The 13,666-nt window shown below is 40.3% G+C and overlaps 1 protein-coding gene across 4 annotated transcripts; it reads right to left on the bottom strand.

The window, feature by feature from the left end:
• Positions 1–430: 430 nt before the first annotated feature.
• si:dkey-81h8.1 (uncharacterized protein LOC100034657 homolog) lies at positions 431–13,666 on the bottom strand. Of its 4 annotated transcripts, none has more exons than XM_044170523.1 (9): positions 13,350–13,666; positions 11,289–11,391; positions 10,968–11,081; positions 10,711–10,767; positions 9,861–9,998; positions 7,230–7,277; positions 6,780–6,893; positions 4,170–4,262; positions 431–2,453 (listed from the first exon to the last, which is right to left on the bottom strand). In XM_044170523.1, exons 2-9 carry the CDS (start codon positions 11,382–11,384, stop codon positions 2,346–2,348), a joined length of 768 nt encoding a protein of 255 aa, XP_044026458.1. In that variant the 5' UTR covers positions 11,385–11,391; positions 13,350–13,666; the 3' UTR covers positions 431–2,345. The 4 variants fall into 4 exon arrangements, with proteins under 4 accessions (XP_044026458.1, XP_044026459.1, XP_044026460.1 ...); XM_044170524.1 differs by having other exon boundaries at positions 4,170–4,259; XM_044170525.1 differs by lacking the exon at positions 7,230–7,277 and having other exon boundaries at positions 13,350–13,665.

Below are 13,666 nucleotides of genomic sequence, written 5' to 3'. Positions count from 1 at the left end.
AGTAGTTATGTCTCTGGTTGTATTGGTTTGCCATCTTATGGACATAAAATGCAAAAAAGATATTAGAATAGTTAGAATTTGTTGGGTCTCTGTAAATAATATTATAAAGAGTACGGTCTAGACCTGCTCTATAGGAAATGTGGATTACAAACTGTGGATTATTCAGAGTAACAGGGACACTGTTTCTGTGAAGACATGTTGCTCTTGAAATTTTTAAATGCCACTTTTTAATACTGTGAGCAGCACAAAAATCTGACTGGAGAAATACCACAACAAGGATGAGAGGAAATATATATTTTTTGATTTGGGTGAACTGAAACATTTAATTATGTTGTAGTGACTATCAAAGGTAATGATTCTCGCTGAGAGGGGTAATGTAGGTAGGTCTGTCTGACATGCTATGTCCAAATAAAGAGCACAACTCCGTAACTGCATTCTGGTAGTTTATTGTAGACACAAAAAAAACCTTTACCCTACAAGATGCTCTGCAATATTGTGGCAAAACTTCTTCCCATAGCAAACTGATATTTTGTGATCATAACATACATTAGTTATCTCATTGTCCAGATAACAAGTGGTGGACATATCCATTCATTCATTTTCCATTGCTTATCCAGGTGCTGGACCACGTGTCCTTCTCCACCACTTCCTGAAGGATCTCGAAGTATAGATGGGCTATGTAATCTCCCCAGTTGCTTTGGGGAGGCATCCAGGGGACATCTTAATCAGATGCCCAAATCTCCTCAGTTGGCTCTTTTCAATGTGAAAGAGCAGCTTTCCACTCTGAGCTCCAGCCGAGACGTCAGTCTTAACCAAAATCTCATAAACATAGGCGAACAGTGGAATGTAAATCAACTGGTAAATCAGGTCTGAAAATATAACCGCAATTATATCATTGTGATGTTATCAAGGTTATTGTGGCATGGGCTTGGAGCCTAGAAATGTATAAGAGATAGATGGATTTTATTGTCCCCAAAGGGGAAATTTATTCCTACAGAGTGTGCATTTGTCACAGATACGTCAGGCTCCCAATCACCTGCTCCCCATTAGTCACAATCACAGCCAGTACAAAAGACCTGCACTCACCTCAGTATGTGTCCGACCTCGTTTTAATTCTGCATAGTCTTTATATGTCCTGTCTCCAGCATTTACCTTGTCTCCCTCCAGTGATCTCCCCATCTGCCTCCAGTGATCTCCCTGCCTCTAGTGATCCCTCCTACAGACTTCCCTCTCTCTCGCTTCTCTCGCTGTCATTCAATAAAGAACATTCTGGTCCATCTCGGTGTCCCCTGCCTGTATTGTAACAGCATTATGCCACTAATTAATATTAATAAGTACAAAAGAGAAAACCAGAGTTACAAACAGGGTGACTGGAGTTTGAAAAATGGGTATTTAACAGGCTGGGAAGGTCTAACAAGAGATGCTATTGAGTTTATTAGCATTATTGGAAATGTAGGATACAGTGTTTTTGGACCTTGACTCATATTAGGGACTAAAAATCTGAATACCTCAGCCTCAGCTGCCTCTTTTGAGTCAGCTTATGCAAGTACTAAATCACCGGAGTACTCCTTTAAGTTTGAACCTCAAGATAACAAATAACAATTAATAGACAATAGACAGTAGAGCGGCTGCTGTAATACTCTTTCATCAATGAATTCTGGAATGGCATTAAGACAAGTTTAAAATAGCATAAACTCAGTAAAAGGTTAGTTTTATAACAAAACAACAACTACAAAATTCTATTGCAACAATCTATGTTTTAGGCAAGAGAGGTTTAAGACCTTTGAAAGGCAAAATAGTACCAGGTTACATATTGAATCTGCTTTCATTGTAATCAACACAACATGTACACTCTCTGTTATTGAAGTGAATATATCCTACATACTCTAATAGTGACCAAGATCTTTACTTTCCCCTCGCTGTCTCAGCTTCAGGTGGAAGCTGAGAATCTGGTTGTCTTTCTCTGTTATTTTTATTTTTCTGATTATACTTATTTTAGTGGTGCTAGTGTTTGAAGAATAAATCAACATTACTAATAACACTGATCCATATCATAACCATAACATACTGTACTGTAGGTCCAGCAGTGCTAACACTGATGCTGTGTGTTCATGTCATGTCAGAAGTGAAAGGACAGCATGACAAACTGTTGTTTACATGTGAAACTCATTGGGACGTTCATGCCATCAGCAGATTTGAGTTGATACATGAGTCATCAAGCTAAACGGGCGATAACTGAGTCCTAATTATAATGACCACAAGGAGGCTGACAGGAGTAGTTTCCCCCCCATATTTACACTCTGACTGACATGACATGACACCACAGGGAGCATTGTTTGTTGAGTTCAGGGTTCTGTGGTCCCAGCTTCTATTGGCTCCACCTGGGGTTCAGTGGGTGGGGTAGAGATGTCCTCCACCTGCTCTGAATCCGGTTCAGTCACAACTACAGCCACCTGTTGATACACAAGAGAGCAGTAAAATGTGAACATGGCTTGCTGAAAATATTGAATTGTAATTTAAAAGTGTGGTCACACTTGTCCTGATTGGTTGGGTAAGTGTGTTTTTTCTTCTGCCCAGGTTGGAAAGGATTAAGCCACTAATACAGTAACACTTGGCAGACACCAAAATGTAAGTATAGTGTATATTGTGATCATATTGTGGTGAAATATGTCCTCTACCCCAGTATGTGGACTAATCAGTACCCTCCCTTCCCTAAGTTCAATTCAATTTTATATATATAGCGCCAATTCATTGTGCTTTTCCTATAGAGCAGCAAGTTAAAAACAGTGATGTCAGAACTGTGTTATTATCTGAAAAAAAGCACACCATCTGGCCAATCACATTCAAGTATTCACTGTGGCCATGGTATATTTAATAAGAATAAAGCTAAAGCTTCTTGAGTAGCTCATATCCAACCATTACTTTCATAGTTCTGTGCAGTAAGACCAACAGTAAAGATAAATTAGGCCTTTACACCATCTGGAGTCCATCTACTCTCAGTTAGGCTTATTTAAACCACGTAGTTTGTTGGTTTGTTGCGTATAAATGAGTAATCTGCCCGTCAAAGAGACTTTTATTTACCAAGGTTCAACGTTAAGTTTTTTTTTTCACTTGCAAGTGAAAAAAGTAAATGAATCAGAATAATGACACAGTGTGTCATAGATGCAAAGCAACAAACATTCTTGCATATCGAAGATGGTATGACGATCCCCGGTCCCTCTCCCCAGAGATGGACTCCTTAACTATGAGTACTTTGTCTTCAACCGCCGCCATTTTCTCGTGAGTAGGGCTCATTAGGATTTTATTGATACTACTATTCTTATCAATACTCTTATCGGTTCTTTTTCATTATTAAATAACTGCTTTTTAAAAAATACATTATTTAAAAAAAGAATACATTCAGAACCGGATTAGAACTGAATATTTTAAATATAACTAAATGTTGTTTCTACAGCAGCAACAGTATTTACAGCAGCAAAGTCACTATATAAAGTCAATAATATCTCACTGGAAATAAATCTAAAATGTCAGTAAAATAAATCATATTCCCAACATCAAAAATACTGAGTGAAGTATCAGTGCTTCTTCCTGTCCTCTGTCCTCCTCCCTCTGCTGCTGCTGTGATTCATTGCAGATTAGTTACCTGGCAGAGGGGGGAGGGGCTGCCAGCAGGAAGTTTACAAGAATTTGCCAAATTGAGATTTGTGTCAAAGTCAGACTACATACAGACCCGCACAACAGACAGCAGGAGACTGCAGCGAGCGTCATAATTCTACAGTCTTTAATGATTTGGCCCCGCTGGCCTGTTTAATACCGGGTTTCAGTACCCGTCCCTACTCGCGAGTGGCTTCCATCATCATCTCCGGAAAAATACATATTGTATGTTTAATTCTTTTTTATCGGGCAAGTGAGTTGCTAGATTTAGTAGCCCGATGTGGCATTTTACTGGCAATACTTATTGTTGAGCCCTTCTCCTAAGAGGAAACTAATATTTCAGTCCAGTAGATGCACAGGCTCAAGATACAAACCATGTACAGGGCAGCCCAAATATATGGCACCATTAGATATGCCACCAAGTCGGTCTCTTATACATAGCTGGTGACAAGCAGCACCCTGCACTATACACTTGCATAAGAATAGCCCTGTAACAAAGACTGTGTTTGTGGTACCTGAGATGGCTCAGCTGCAGCTGGAGCAGCCTGAACAGCTGGAACAGGTGGGGGGCGAGTCTGTGGATAGACAGGTCTCTGGCTGGGAGCCTGCTGGACACAAACACACACACACAACAGCTCTAATGTTTCATAAGTAGTTGCTTCATCTTATCCTTCTACTGACAGTAACAAGACCAACTTTAATGGCTCAATTAAATTTTTATTACATATTATATTAAATTATAAATGATTTGTTCAGATTTGTAAATCATCAAAACTATGAGTTAATTGATTTATTTATATTAGGCTAAGTGGTAGAGGGGTTGTCCACCACTCGGAAGGTCAGTGGTTCAATCCCGTCTTCCCCCAGCCCACATGTCGAAGTGTTCTTGGGCAAAACACTGAACCCCAAATTGATCCTGAGGGGTGTGCCTGATTAGTTACTTTCTTTGTACTGATGAGCAATTAGCATCTGCCATCAGTGTGTGAATGTGATATGTAGTGTGAAGTGCTTTGAGTAGTCAGATGACTAGAAAGGCGCTGTACAGTTAATTTACCATTCATTCTTGACATTAGAAATAGTATGTGTGAAAAAAAAACAATTAAACTTGCAGGATGTTTAAGGAAATTTACCTTAGTCACTTCCCATCATCTGTGTCAACTAACCATATTATGAACCACCTCATTCATCACCAGTCTCGCCTAACCATCCTCATCACCACTGTCTATCCTACATGTATTACCTGCCTCACTGTCCTAAACATTTTACTTGAGGAATTTCATTTTACCACTCTAACAACCATCCCCCAGAACCACCTCATTCATCACCACCTAATTCAGTCACTTTCCCTCTAATCAGAGCCAAATCACATCACTAGCTTCACTTTTTTTAAAGATAATTTTTAGGCATTTCTGCTTTATTTGATAGTCATATTAGAGAGAGACAGGAAAGGCAGGGGAGAGAGAGGGGATGACATGCAGCAAAGGGCCCGGACTGGATTCGAACCCAGGTTGCTTCTGTAAGAACTCAGCCTTGATACATGGTACACACTCTACCAGGTGAGCTACCGTGGCGCCCCATTACAATTTTCTCATCCCACTTTTCACCATCAATGTCACATAGTTCACCTACTACTAACTAATCACTAATATTTTATGTATATTAATGATTTACCACCTCATTTACGGAAAACTGGAGGGGTTGGGTTAGGGTTGCCAGTCACCCAGTTACCAAGCGGTGTTCCTCACCCCTACTCTATCCTGCTGTTCTAATATGCACCTTACCAACTGTGTAGGAATTTTCTTAGATTACGCGTGTGAGAGCCACATGTGTGAGGAATTTCCCTTAGGCCTCATCTGTAGAGATGTGGGTAACAGGTGAAGGGCAGAAACATTGCTATAGTCACATAGGGGTCACTTGCTGTCCTGCAAGGGTCACTTGCTACCCTAGAAATGGAATTGATCTCTGTGCCCTCTTTTCCATAGCTCACTGTACTGTCTCCCTATCTGTCTCTTCAGACTGGGAGGGAACAGCTGGGAAGGCAGACGGGGCCGTTACTTAGGCAACTCCAAGGCCACTGATAGTAGCTCTTGTCTCTTTCTTTCCCTATCCTGAAGTACAGTGGCAGCAGCATGTAAAAGAAAATTTCTGGGTTCCCTTCCCTATCCTGAAGTACAGTGGCAGCAGTCTTTTCACCCCTAGAGGTGAAAGAAAATCATCATCAAAGTGCTTTACAATAAAAACATAATAAAAGATATTATTATTATTATTATATTAAACATAATAAAAGCAAATAAGATCTAGATCTTAAGATAAACATAATAAAATAATTTAAATAATTACAACAAATACCATCAGATTAAGAAAAAGCCATAAGATAAAATGGTAAATGGACTGTACTTATATAGCGCCATTCTAGTCTTTCTGACTACTCAAAGCGCTTCAACTACATATCACATTCACCCCATTCACACACTGATGGCAGAACTGATCAAGTAACTAATCATCACACACATTCCTCGGGAATGGAACCATTAGTAGGGGCCTGTCGGAGGATCTCAAGCAGTGATCAGGCTCATAGGGATTTAGCAGATCACAGATACAGGCAGGAGCCTGACCGTTCAAAGCTTTAAAAACAAGCAGTAAAATCTTAAAATCTATTCTAAAAGCTGCAGCAGCATTTTGTATCAGCTGGAATCTTTGGATGTTTTGCCTGATACCAGAGTAAAGTGCATTACAAAAGTCAAGTCTGGAGGAGATAAAAGCATGGATGACCTTTTCTAAGTCTGCTGAGGAAAAGAATGACCTGATCTCGATTAGCTGTTTCAGTCGTGCAAAGCAGGAATGCACCACTTTAGTCACTTGAGCAACGAAGGACAATTCAGAATCAAAAATGACACCTAGATTGTGGGCCTCTTTTAGGCATCTAGACTAGAGGAGACATTATTAATACTGCTAGTACTGGGGCCACAGGGGGGAGTTACAATTACCTCTGATTTGGAATCATTCAATTTCAGAAGATTTTTGGATATCTAATTTTTAATCTCAGTGAGGCAGGACATAATACAGGATGGTACCAGGCTTTGGGACATGATTTGACCGGAAACCTTTAAGGTATCAGCGCTCACCTGGGTTCCACCAGCAGCTAAGACACTGAGTCCGAACAGCATTGCAGTGATGCAGATCAACAGCTCTAGCACCAGGAAGATCACCAGCGTCCCCAGGATCCCATCAATCAACAGCTAGCCAGAGAAATACAAGAGCACATATGGTGAGACATGGATCATGGAATCAAACAGTGTCACAGCAAAAAACACTTTGTTTCAACGTACATTCTCAGAAATACTTTATTGAGTTTCCCCTCAGGGATCAATAAAGTATTTCTGAGTATGTACGTTGAAACAAAGTGTTTTTTGCTGTGACACTGTTTGATTCCATGAAAAAACAGAAATGTAAAAGTCTCAGGGCATCTTTTCTATCAGTTAAAGACATTTCTGTCTTCTACATGCACTCTACAAGACAACACAAAATAACCTATGTGACCAAAGTATTAGTTGTAACAGTAGTCAATCACTTACTTTACACTTTTGCTCGATCAGCCCAGTGCATTTCCTGAAACAATGTTGCTGCAGTGGACAGTAAAGACAAAGAAACATGGAGTCTGCTTTTTCATCATGTAGTGTCATCTATGAATTCATGTGATTCTACTAAGGGAAATGTGCAGTCACACAACAGTGATGGCTCTGTGTATGCTACATAGCCTGCCTCCTCCACTGCATGATAAAAAATCTCCATGCATGTGGGATTTGATTCAACCACAGATTAAGGATTGTTAAATCTGTTTTTCATACCCCCCCATAGATCTATAATGTAGGTCAAGAATTTATTAATAGCTCCCCTCATTAACAATTTAGATTTTTTTCTAGAAATACTCTAATTCTAGAAATGTGGTCAATGATCTATTCTGTATAAAAAAATCTCAAATTGTTCTTTCTAGTCCAAATCCTTTCTTTGTATCTATGACATCTTCAACATGTTGAAATCTGGGGCCATATTCACAAAGTACCATATCCTGTCACTTACAGTTCCTAGCTAAGAGTTTTACCCTTAGTGTATGATCTAGTCACAAAGCCACTGAAAGCGACTTTCACTACCAAATGGAAGAAATATATAGGCAACACCACCATTGCCATGGGTGACATCATGTTTCAAGTCCGCAGTGACTGGCCAGTGACACTAGTCTGTACCAGTGAATGTGAAACAGAATATGCATCAATAAACAGAAGTACAACGCCCAAATTAAATTGTGTATAAATGGCCATGGAATGAGCTACATTTCTTTATTCATTGTAATTTATTTTAGTTTCGCAGTTGGTGTTATTTATTGTAAGTAATTATCTAATGGAAACCTAATGAACTGTTGAGCAAAGCAGAATGTTTTTATAGTGATGAATAACGTCCAATCATGCAGGTGTACAGAGTGGCTGTCATAACCTGACACTTCTCACTATTAATCTGCTGATATCTTCATGCCAACACTGTTTGCTGCTGCAGCTCCCTCCACCACCACACCCTACTCCTCATGCTACATGTTTTGGTTGATTTAACGCTGATTTAATGTTCATGTATGCGTTTGTTGAGGGGGGATTAATTCTCCCAGCAGAGTACTCGATCCTGCTCAGATTCTTTGAGAGCCCCCTCAAAGAGCTCAAATCTAGCTGCATAACCATTTGCTATAAATAGCCGATTCCTTCACGTAAGTGTCTCTGAGTGAAATGCATAAATGCATTTTCCCCAGTGGACAAGTAGCAGAGTCTCAGGTGTTATTGGATTGTTACTGAATCACTTCTTAGTTCCTTCAACATTAAAATATCCCATAATGGAGCCGATTCCAATCAGTTGACTGATCGAGTGGATGTCTTATTAACTAGAGTCTTCTAATACCAAAATCCAGAAGAGAAAAGATCAGAGTTGATGAAAATGTTGATACACTCATCTGAATCCTCCTTCAGTTATTACTATGCAATCAAAGCTATGAGCTTAATAAGCAGCGGCGACTGGTGCGGTGTGTCAATTGCTAACTTTTTTGTCCTGGCTTTCACCTCTCAGGCTATATACAGGCTGCCATATCTTATTGGTGAAGGTTGTCGGGGCTGCAACCTGATGAGAATACCTAACTCTTAAAAACTCTTAAAGTTAGGACTGACACACCCATTAATTTTAGGAGTTTATGCTAACTTGGCCAGTTAGGAGCTACCTTTAGCTAAGACGTTTACCTAAGACATTGTGAATATCCCTAGTGATTTTATAGTTCGTAACACTACAATTCCAGTTCTTAAAATGGTATAGTCCCTTATTTTGTTATAGTGTTCAATAATGCCCCTATATACCAAAACAACCTATAAGCTCACTATTTTGATTTTGAAACTCAACACAGTTCACAGGTATAATCAGTGAGCTGGGAGGACATTTAGGGGTGCTATCGGACATTATAACAAAATCCGGGACTGCACCTTTAAAACAACAATAATGAGTCAGGTTGACATAAAAGTATGCTTTATAAAGTCAAACCATACTGTATCACTTCAAATTACATAATAAAACAGAAAGAGGCAATGGGAAAATGTAGAAACTATCAACTCATCACAGTGTCCAGTAAATATTTGTGGTGTGGTACATATGATATGACCATAGCCACTTCTGGACTATAAATGTATTGTTCATATTTACACAGTGACTGTTGTAACTGTGGAAAAATGTTTGATTAAAACAAACTATGACAGTATAACCTGAGAGGGTTTCTTTTGCTCAGGAATATATTTCTGTCCTGCAAACATTGTTTCAGTCTTGCACCAGGCAAGACTCATATCTACCAAAAACAAACAGAACTGCTCACTTTCAGCCCAAAACTGAATTTTCTGGCAGCAATTTTGTGATGTTGTTTAGGCCAGTCAATTTCAATTACAATAACTATCAAAGTTCATCTTGAAGATGTAATTCAGTGATGTGCTGTGGATGTCCTAATCAGGCTGTAACATGATCTACCACAGAGCCAGAGAAACACTCTACATCTTTACAGCAGAAAAGCTACTGATATGGGTATTGTGTTTTGCCACAGATTTTTCAGAGTTTTCTGATCATTAAAACCTTAAATCTAATGAATTTCATATAGTGCTCTGGCTTCTCTGTGTAGGTTTTAACGACAATACCACTGCATGTAGCTCCAGTCTGCGGCAGTGTTCACAGTGGTAAGAGTCCTGGCGGTAGGGGAGGTGTTTGGACATTAGACCCAGGGCAGCAGTGGCAAACGCAGCACTGATGAGATGCAGCACCAGGACACATTTCACCTGCAAATGACAACAGTAGTGCTCATGTACAATAATTAATTACACAGAAATGAGACAAACCCTACAACCCAGTATATAAAAACAGCACCTGCAAAACTAGTGTTTTATGATGCTGCATCATGACATTAAGTACCAACATTGATATTGATGTGAAAGCTATATTCGACAACTGCTACTACAGTTGTGTTATTGATCTGTTACTAATACTGACATAATTTATTCCTATGGCTGTCATTCCTATTATTATTACTTTATTAATATTATCATTACAACTACCATCACATTATTACTATTTTAAACTTCTAGGTGGAATTTGCATTGTGCTTCCCTCTCCCCCCTTCTCTCGCTCCCTCTCTCTTCCCACCATTGAGTCTGGTTCTGCTCGAGGTTTCTGCCTCTTAAAGGAAGTTTTTCCTTGCCACTGTCACCAAGTGCTTGCTCATGGTGGGATTTGTTGGGTCTCTGTAAATAATATTATAAAGAGTACAGTCTAGACCTGCTCTATAGGAACAGTGCAATGACATAACTTCTGTTATGAATTGGTGCTATATAAATAAATAAAATTGAATTGAATATAGTGTGTTGTTGGGCGGATTGCTCCTTTAAATTACTACTGAGTGAACAGTGATCTGTGTCATCATAGAGCATCTGACATGGTTCAGACTGTAAGCGGGGGCTCCGGTTTGATTCAGACTGTAGGAGACAGACTCACCCAAAACAGAGTAGGTTTCCTCCCACTGTGGACCAACACTGAACCAGACAAGGTCACCTGGTGGGTTACAATACAAATTACTTAGACACAGCATTTGGAGGAAATGTTAGGAAGGTTTTAATATGAAATATTCAAGTCCATCAGTTATGAATATATATCTTAATGAAGCGCTGACAAAAATAAGAAAGCATGCTGTGACCTGACCTGAATCCACCTATTGTTTAACAAAACTTTCCATCCAGTGGCCTCTAACTGACCTGTATGACAACAATCAGGAAGAGGGCCACATCTCCCGTAAAGTGGACCTCATGGATCTGGAGCACAGAGGCACTCAGACAAAGAATCAACGCCCCAATGACGATCTGGATTGCCTGGGGGGGGGAATGGTAAATGGAATGGTTAAAGGACTGTACTTATATAGCACCTTTCTAGTCTTTCTGAATACTCAAAGCGCTTCAGAGTATATGTCCCATACAAAGTCAGCTGTTACTTTGGATGGGACATATGTATGAGTTTGAATCACTGATTGAAAGGGTATATTGTATGCGGTTTGGTTTATTCTGAATGCTTCGGCTCACCCCCAGAGTTTTGGGCTCCATCTTGAGGTGGGACTGCAGTTGGCCCGGGGAGAGGTTCCCGACTACAGGCATCAGGTCTTTGTCATTAAGAGCCATCCTGCAACTGATGGAGAAACGACAAGTTTTAACACAACAGCATGCAGAAAAGGATTCAGTCAAGGAGAAAGAGCAGCTAAAGAATGGACAGAATGCGGATACCACAAAATGAATCCTCTGATTGTTTTTCATACCAATGTAGTCCATAGCATCCTGGTCAACTGACTGTTTTGACATAAATGAAACAGCTACCTGTTAAAGCAATGCATAATACAAATACAGCTTAAAGATGCCCGGAAGATTACAATGAACAAACATGGTTTGACATTTGCATCCAAATGATCATTTTGCTGCCTTTTTATGGTGCATTACAGGGTTTTTAATATCCATCCATCCATCCATCCATTTTCTACCGCTTGGTCCCGTTAGGGGTCGCGGGTGACTGGAGCCTATCCCAGTGACTTTGGGCCTTAGGCAGGGTACACCCTGGACAGTGGCGGGTTTTTAATATGTTTTTCATATAGCAGGAACCCACCTGTCAAACATAATAAGCTTTAAACAAATAAATACATACAGCAGAAAAGTAGATGAATAAAAAAATATTTGAATGCATTTAAAAAAAAGAATTCTGACACTAATGAAGTTCTGATGTTAAATGTCTGTAAATAAACTAGCGTAACGTAATTGAGAGACTGAGCACTGAGAAATCCATTTGCTGATAAAGACTGTGACATGCAGTTGAAAGCTCAGGAAAGGTTACTAAGTAGACCTTGATTTTAAGATTACTTTGTCAAAATGTTATGTGTTCAGAAGGGCAATGACAATTTACCCCACATATAGTTGCATCCAATCCACTAACTTGTCACAAACATTTGTAACTTCATATTACAGTGAAAAGAGCAAGTCTAAATATTTTGTGTTCTGGGATTAACAAAAAAATTGTGACAAGATGCCCCGCTGTCCCCTACTATAGCACTTTTTTTAACTCCATGCTTCAGCTCCAGGTAGATGTTAGTGTGCTATGAGAGACGTCATGTTTCTACAGTACATATAATGGCACTGCAGTAGGATGTTTCTTAGTGGTTATCACTATGGAACAACAAGTCTGTGGGTGTGACTCCAGGTCTTTTCTGTGTAAAGTTTGCATGCTGTCCCCATGTCCCCTCACTAGAGGTGTTAAACTGGGGCCTGTAGCCACCAAGGGGCCCTTGAGGCAATCCTCTGATCATTTTTTTCTAACTCTCTCCTATTCCTATTAGTCTGAGATTAGTGAGCCTGTCAAATGGATGCTTCAACTTTTTCAGTATTATTCACTGGTAAATTTTCAATAGACTGCATCAGCATTGATCTAAGGGTAAACTACATGTCTCTCTTGCATCTTTGTCCAGGCCAAAGCCTGAAGGCTGACTTTAAATTCTGACATGCAATAACAGCCTTGAGTCAGCAAAAACCAAGGGCTTCTGCGAGCCTACGTCTTAGGAGACCACACAAATGCAGTGTTGGAAGAAAACAGTGGTGGCTGTGTATTGTATAAATATGAATGTGATGACATATTCCAGCTGTGCAGTCGACCTTTTTAATTACTGCAGCAGCCAAAAGCACAATGTTTTCAACATCAATTTCTATAAACTCTATATGGGAACATATAGCGGATAGCATTCAGTGCTTACTGTAGCCTAGTGGCACACAGCGCTTTACAGTATGATAAGTGAGAGAACAGTCCGGCGTTCCGCAGCAGAGACCGAGGCGCTGATGGGACCGCAGTGGGATTTGGCACAGCTCCAGGAGCCGCCACAACGCAAATCAGGCCGTTCCGTGCAGGACTCCTGGATGTTTTTTTGGACGTTTCCCCTTAGTAATGTCGTTGTTTTCCTCAGAACTGTGTCCAAATACAAACAATTTTGATGCCAAAACCCCCTGACGCCTCGCTTCCTCAGCGCTGCTTTCAGTGACCCTTCGTCCTGTCCCAGGTTACCTGTCCTAATTTCGCCTGCGGGACAAAATGCGGTGAACGCACGATCTTACCTCCGCTGTGTTCCGGCTGCTCGCTGCTCAGGGACCGCGTAGAGCTGAGTGGTCTGTCAGTGTTGTGTGGCGGCTCTGCAGGCTGCAGCAGGGTGTGTCCAGGAGCTGGATTTCACTGCAGCACACTGATGCTGAGACTCGCTGTCTATCAGTTCAAATGCACGACTGCAGGCAGGGGAGCCTACAGCAGGCTGAGCTTCCATTACGTAAGACTGCAAGAGTAACACAGCCAACCCCAAATGATGTCTAACTGATTTATTATTTAAACAAACTTAAAACAAGTCTCAGCTGACTGTGAGAGGAGCAGGGAACTGACA

This window comes from Siniperca chuatsi, linkage group LG17, assembly GCF_020085105.1.
Source record: "Siniperca chuatsi isolate FFG_IHB_CAS linkage group LG17, ASM2008510v1, whole genome shotgun sequence".
Lineage (NCBI taxonomy): Eukaryota > Metazoa > Chordata > Actinopteri > Centrarchiformes > Sinipercidae > Siniperca > Siniperca chuatsi.
This window is presented reverse-complemented; position numbering and strand designations above follow the sequence as displayed.

Coding starts and splice junctions, on each gene's coding strand:
- si:dkey-81h8.1 (XM_044170523.1), bottom strand. CDS start 11,384: ATGGCTCTTAATGACAAAGACCTGATGCCTGTAGTCGGGAACCTCTCC. Junction 6,894..7,229: donor TGATCGAGCAAAAGTGTAAA/GTAAGTGATTGA, acceptor TTCTCTGGCTAG/CTGTTGATTGATGGGATCCT. Junction 4,263..6,779: donor TAGCTGCTGGTGGAACCCAG/GTGAGCGCTGAT, acceptor GTTTGTGTCCAG/CAGGCTCCCAGCCAGAGACC.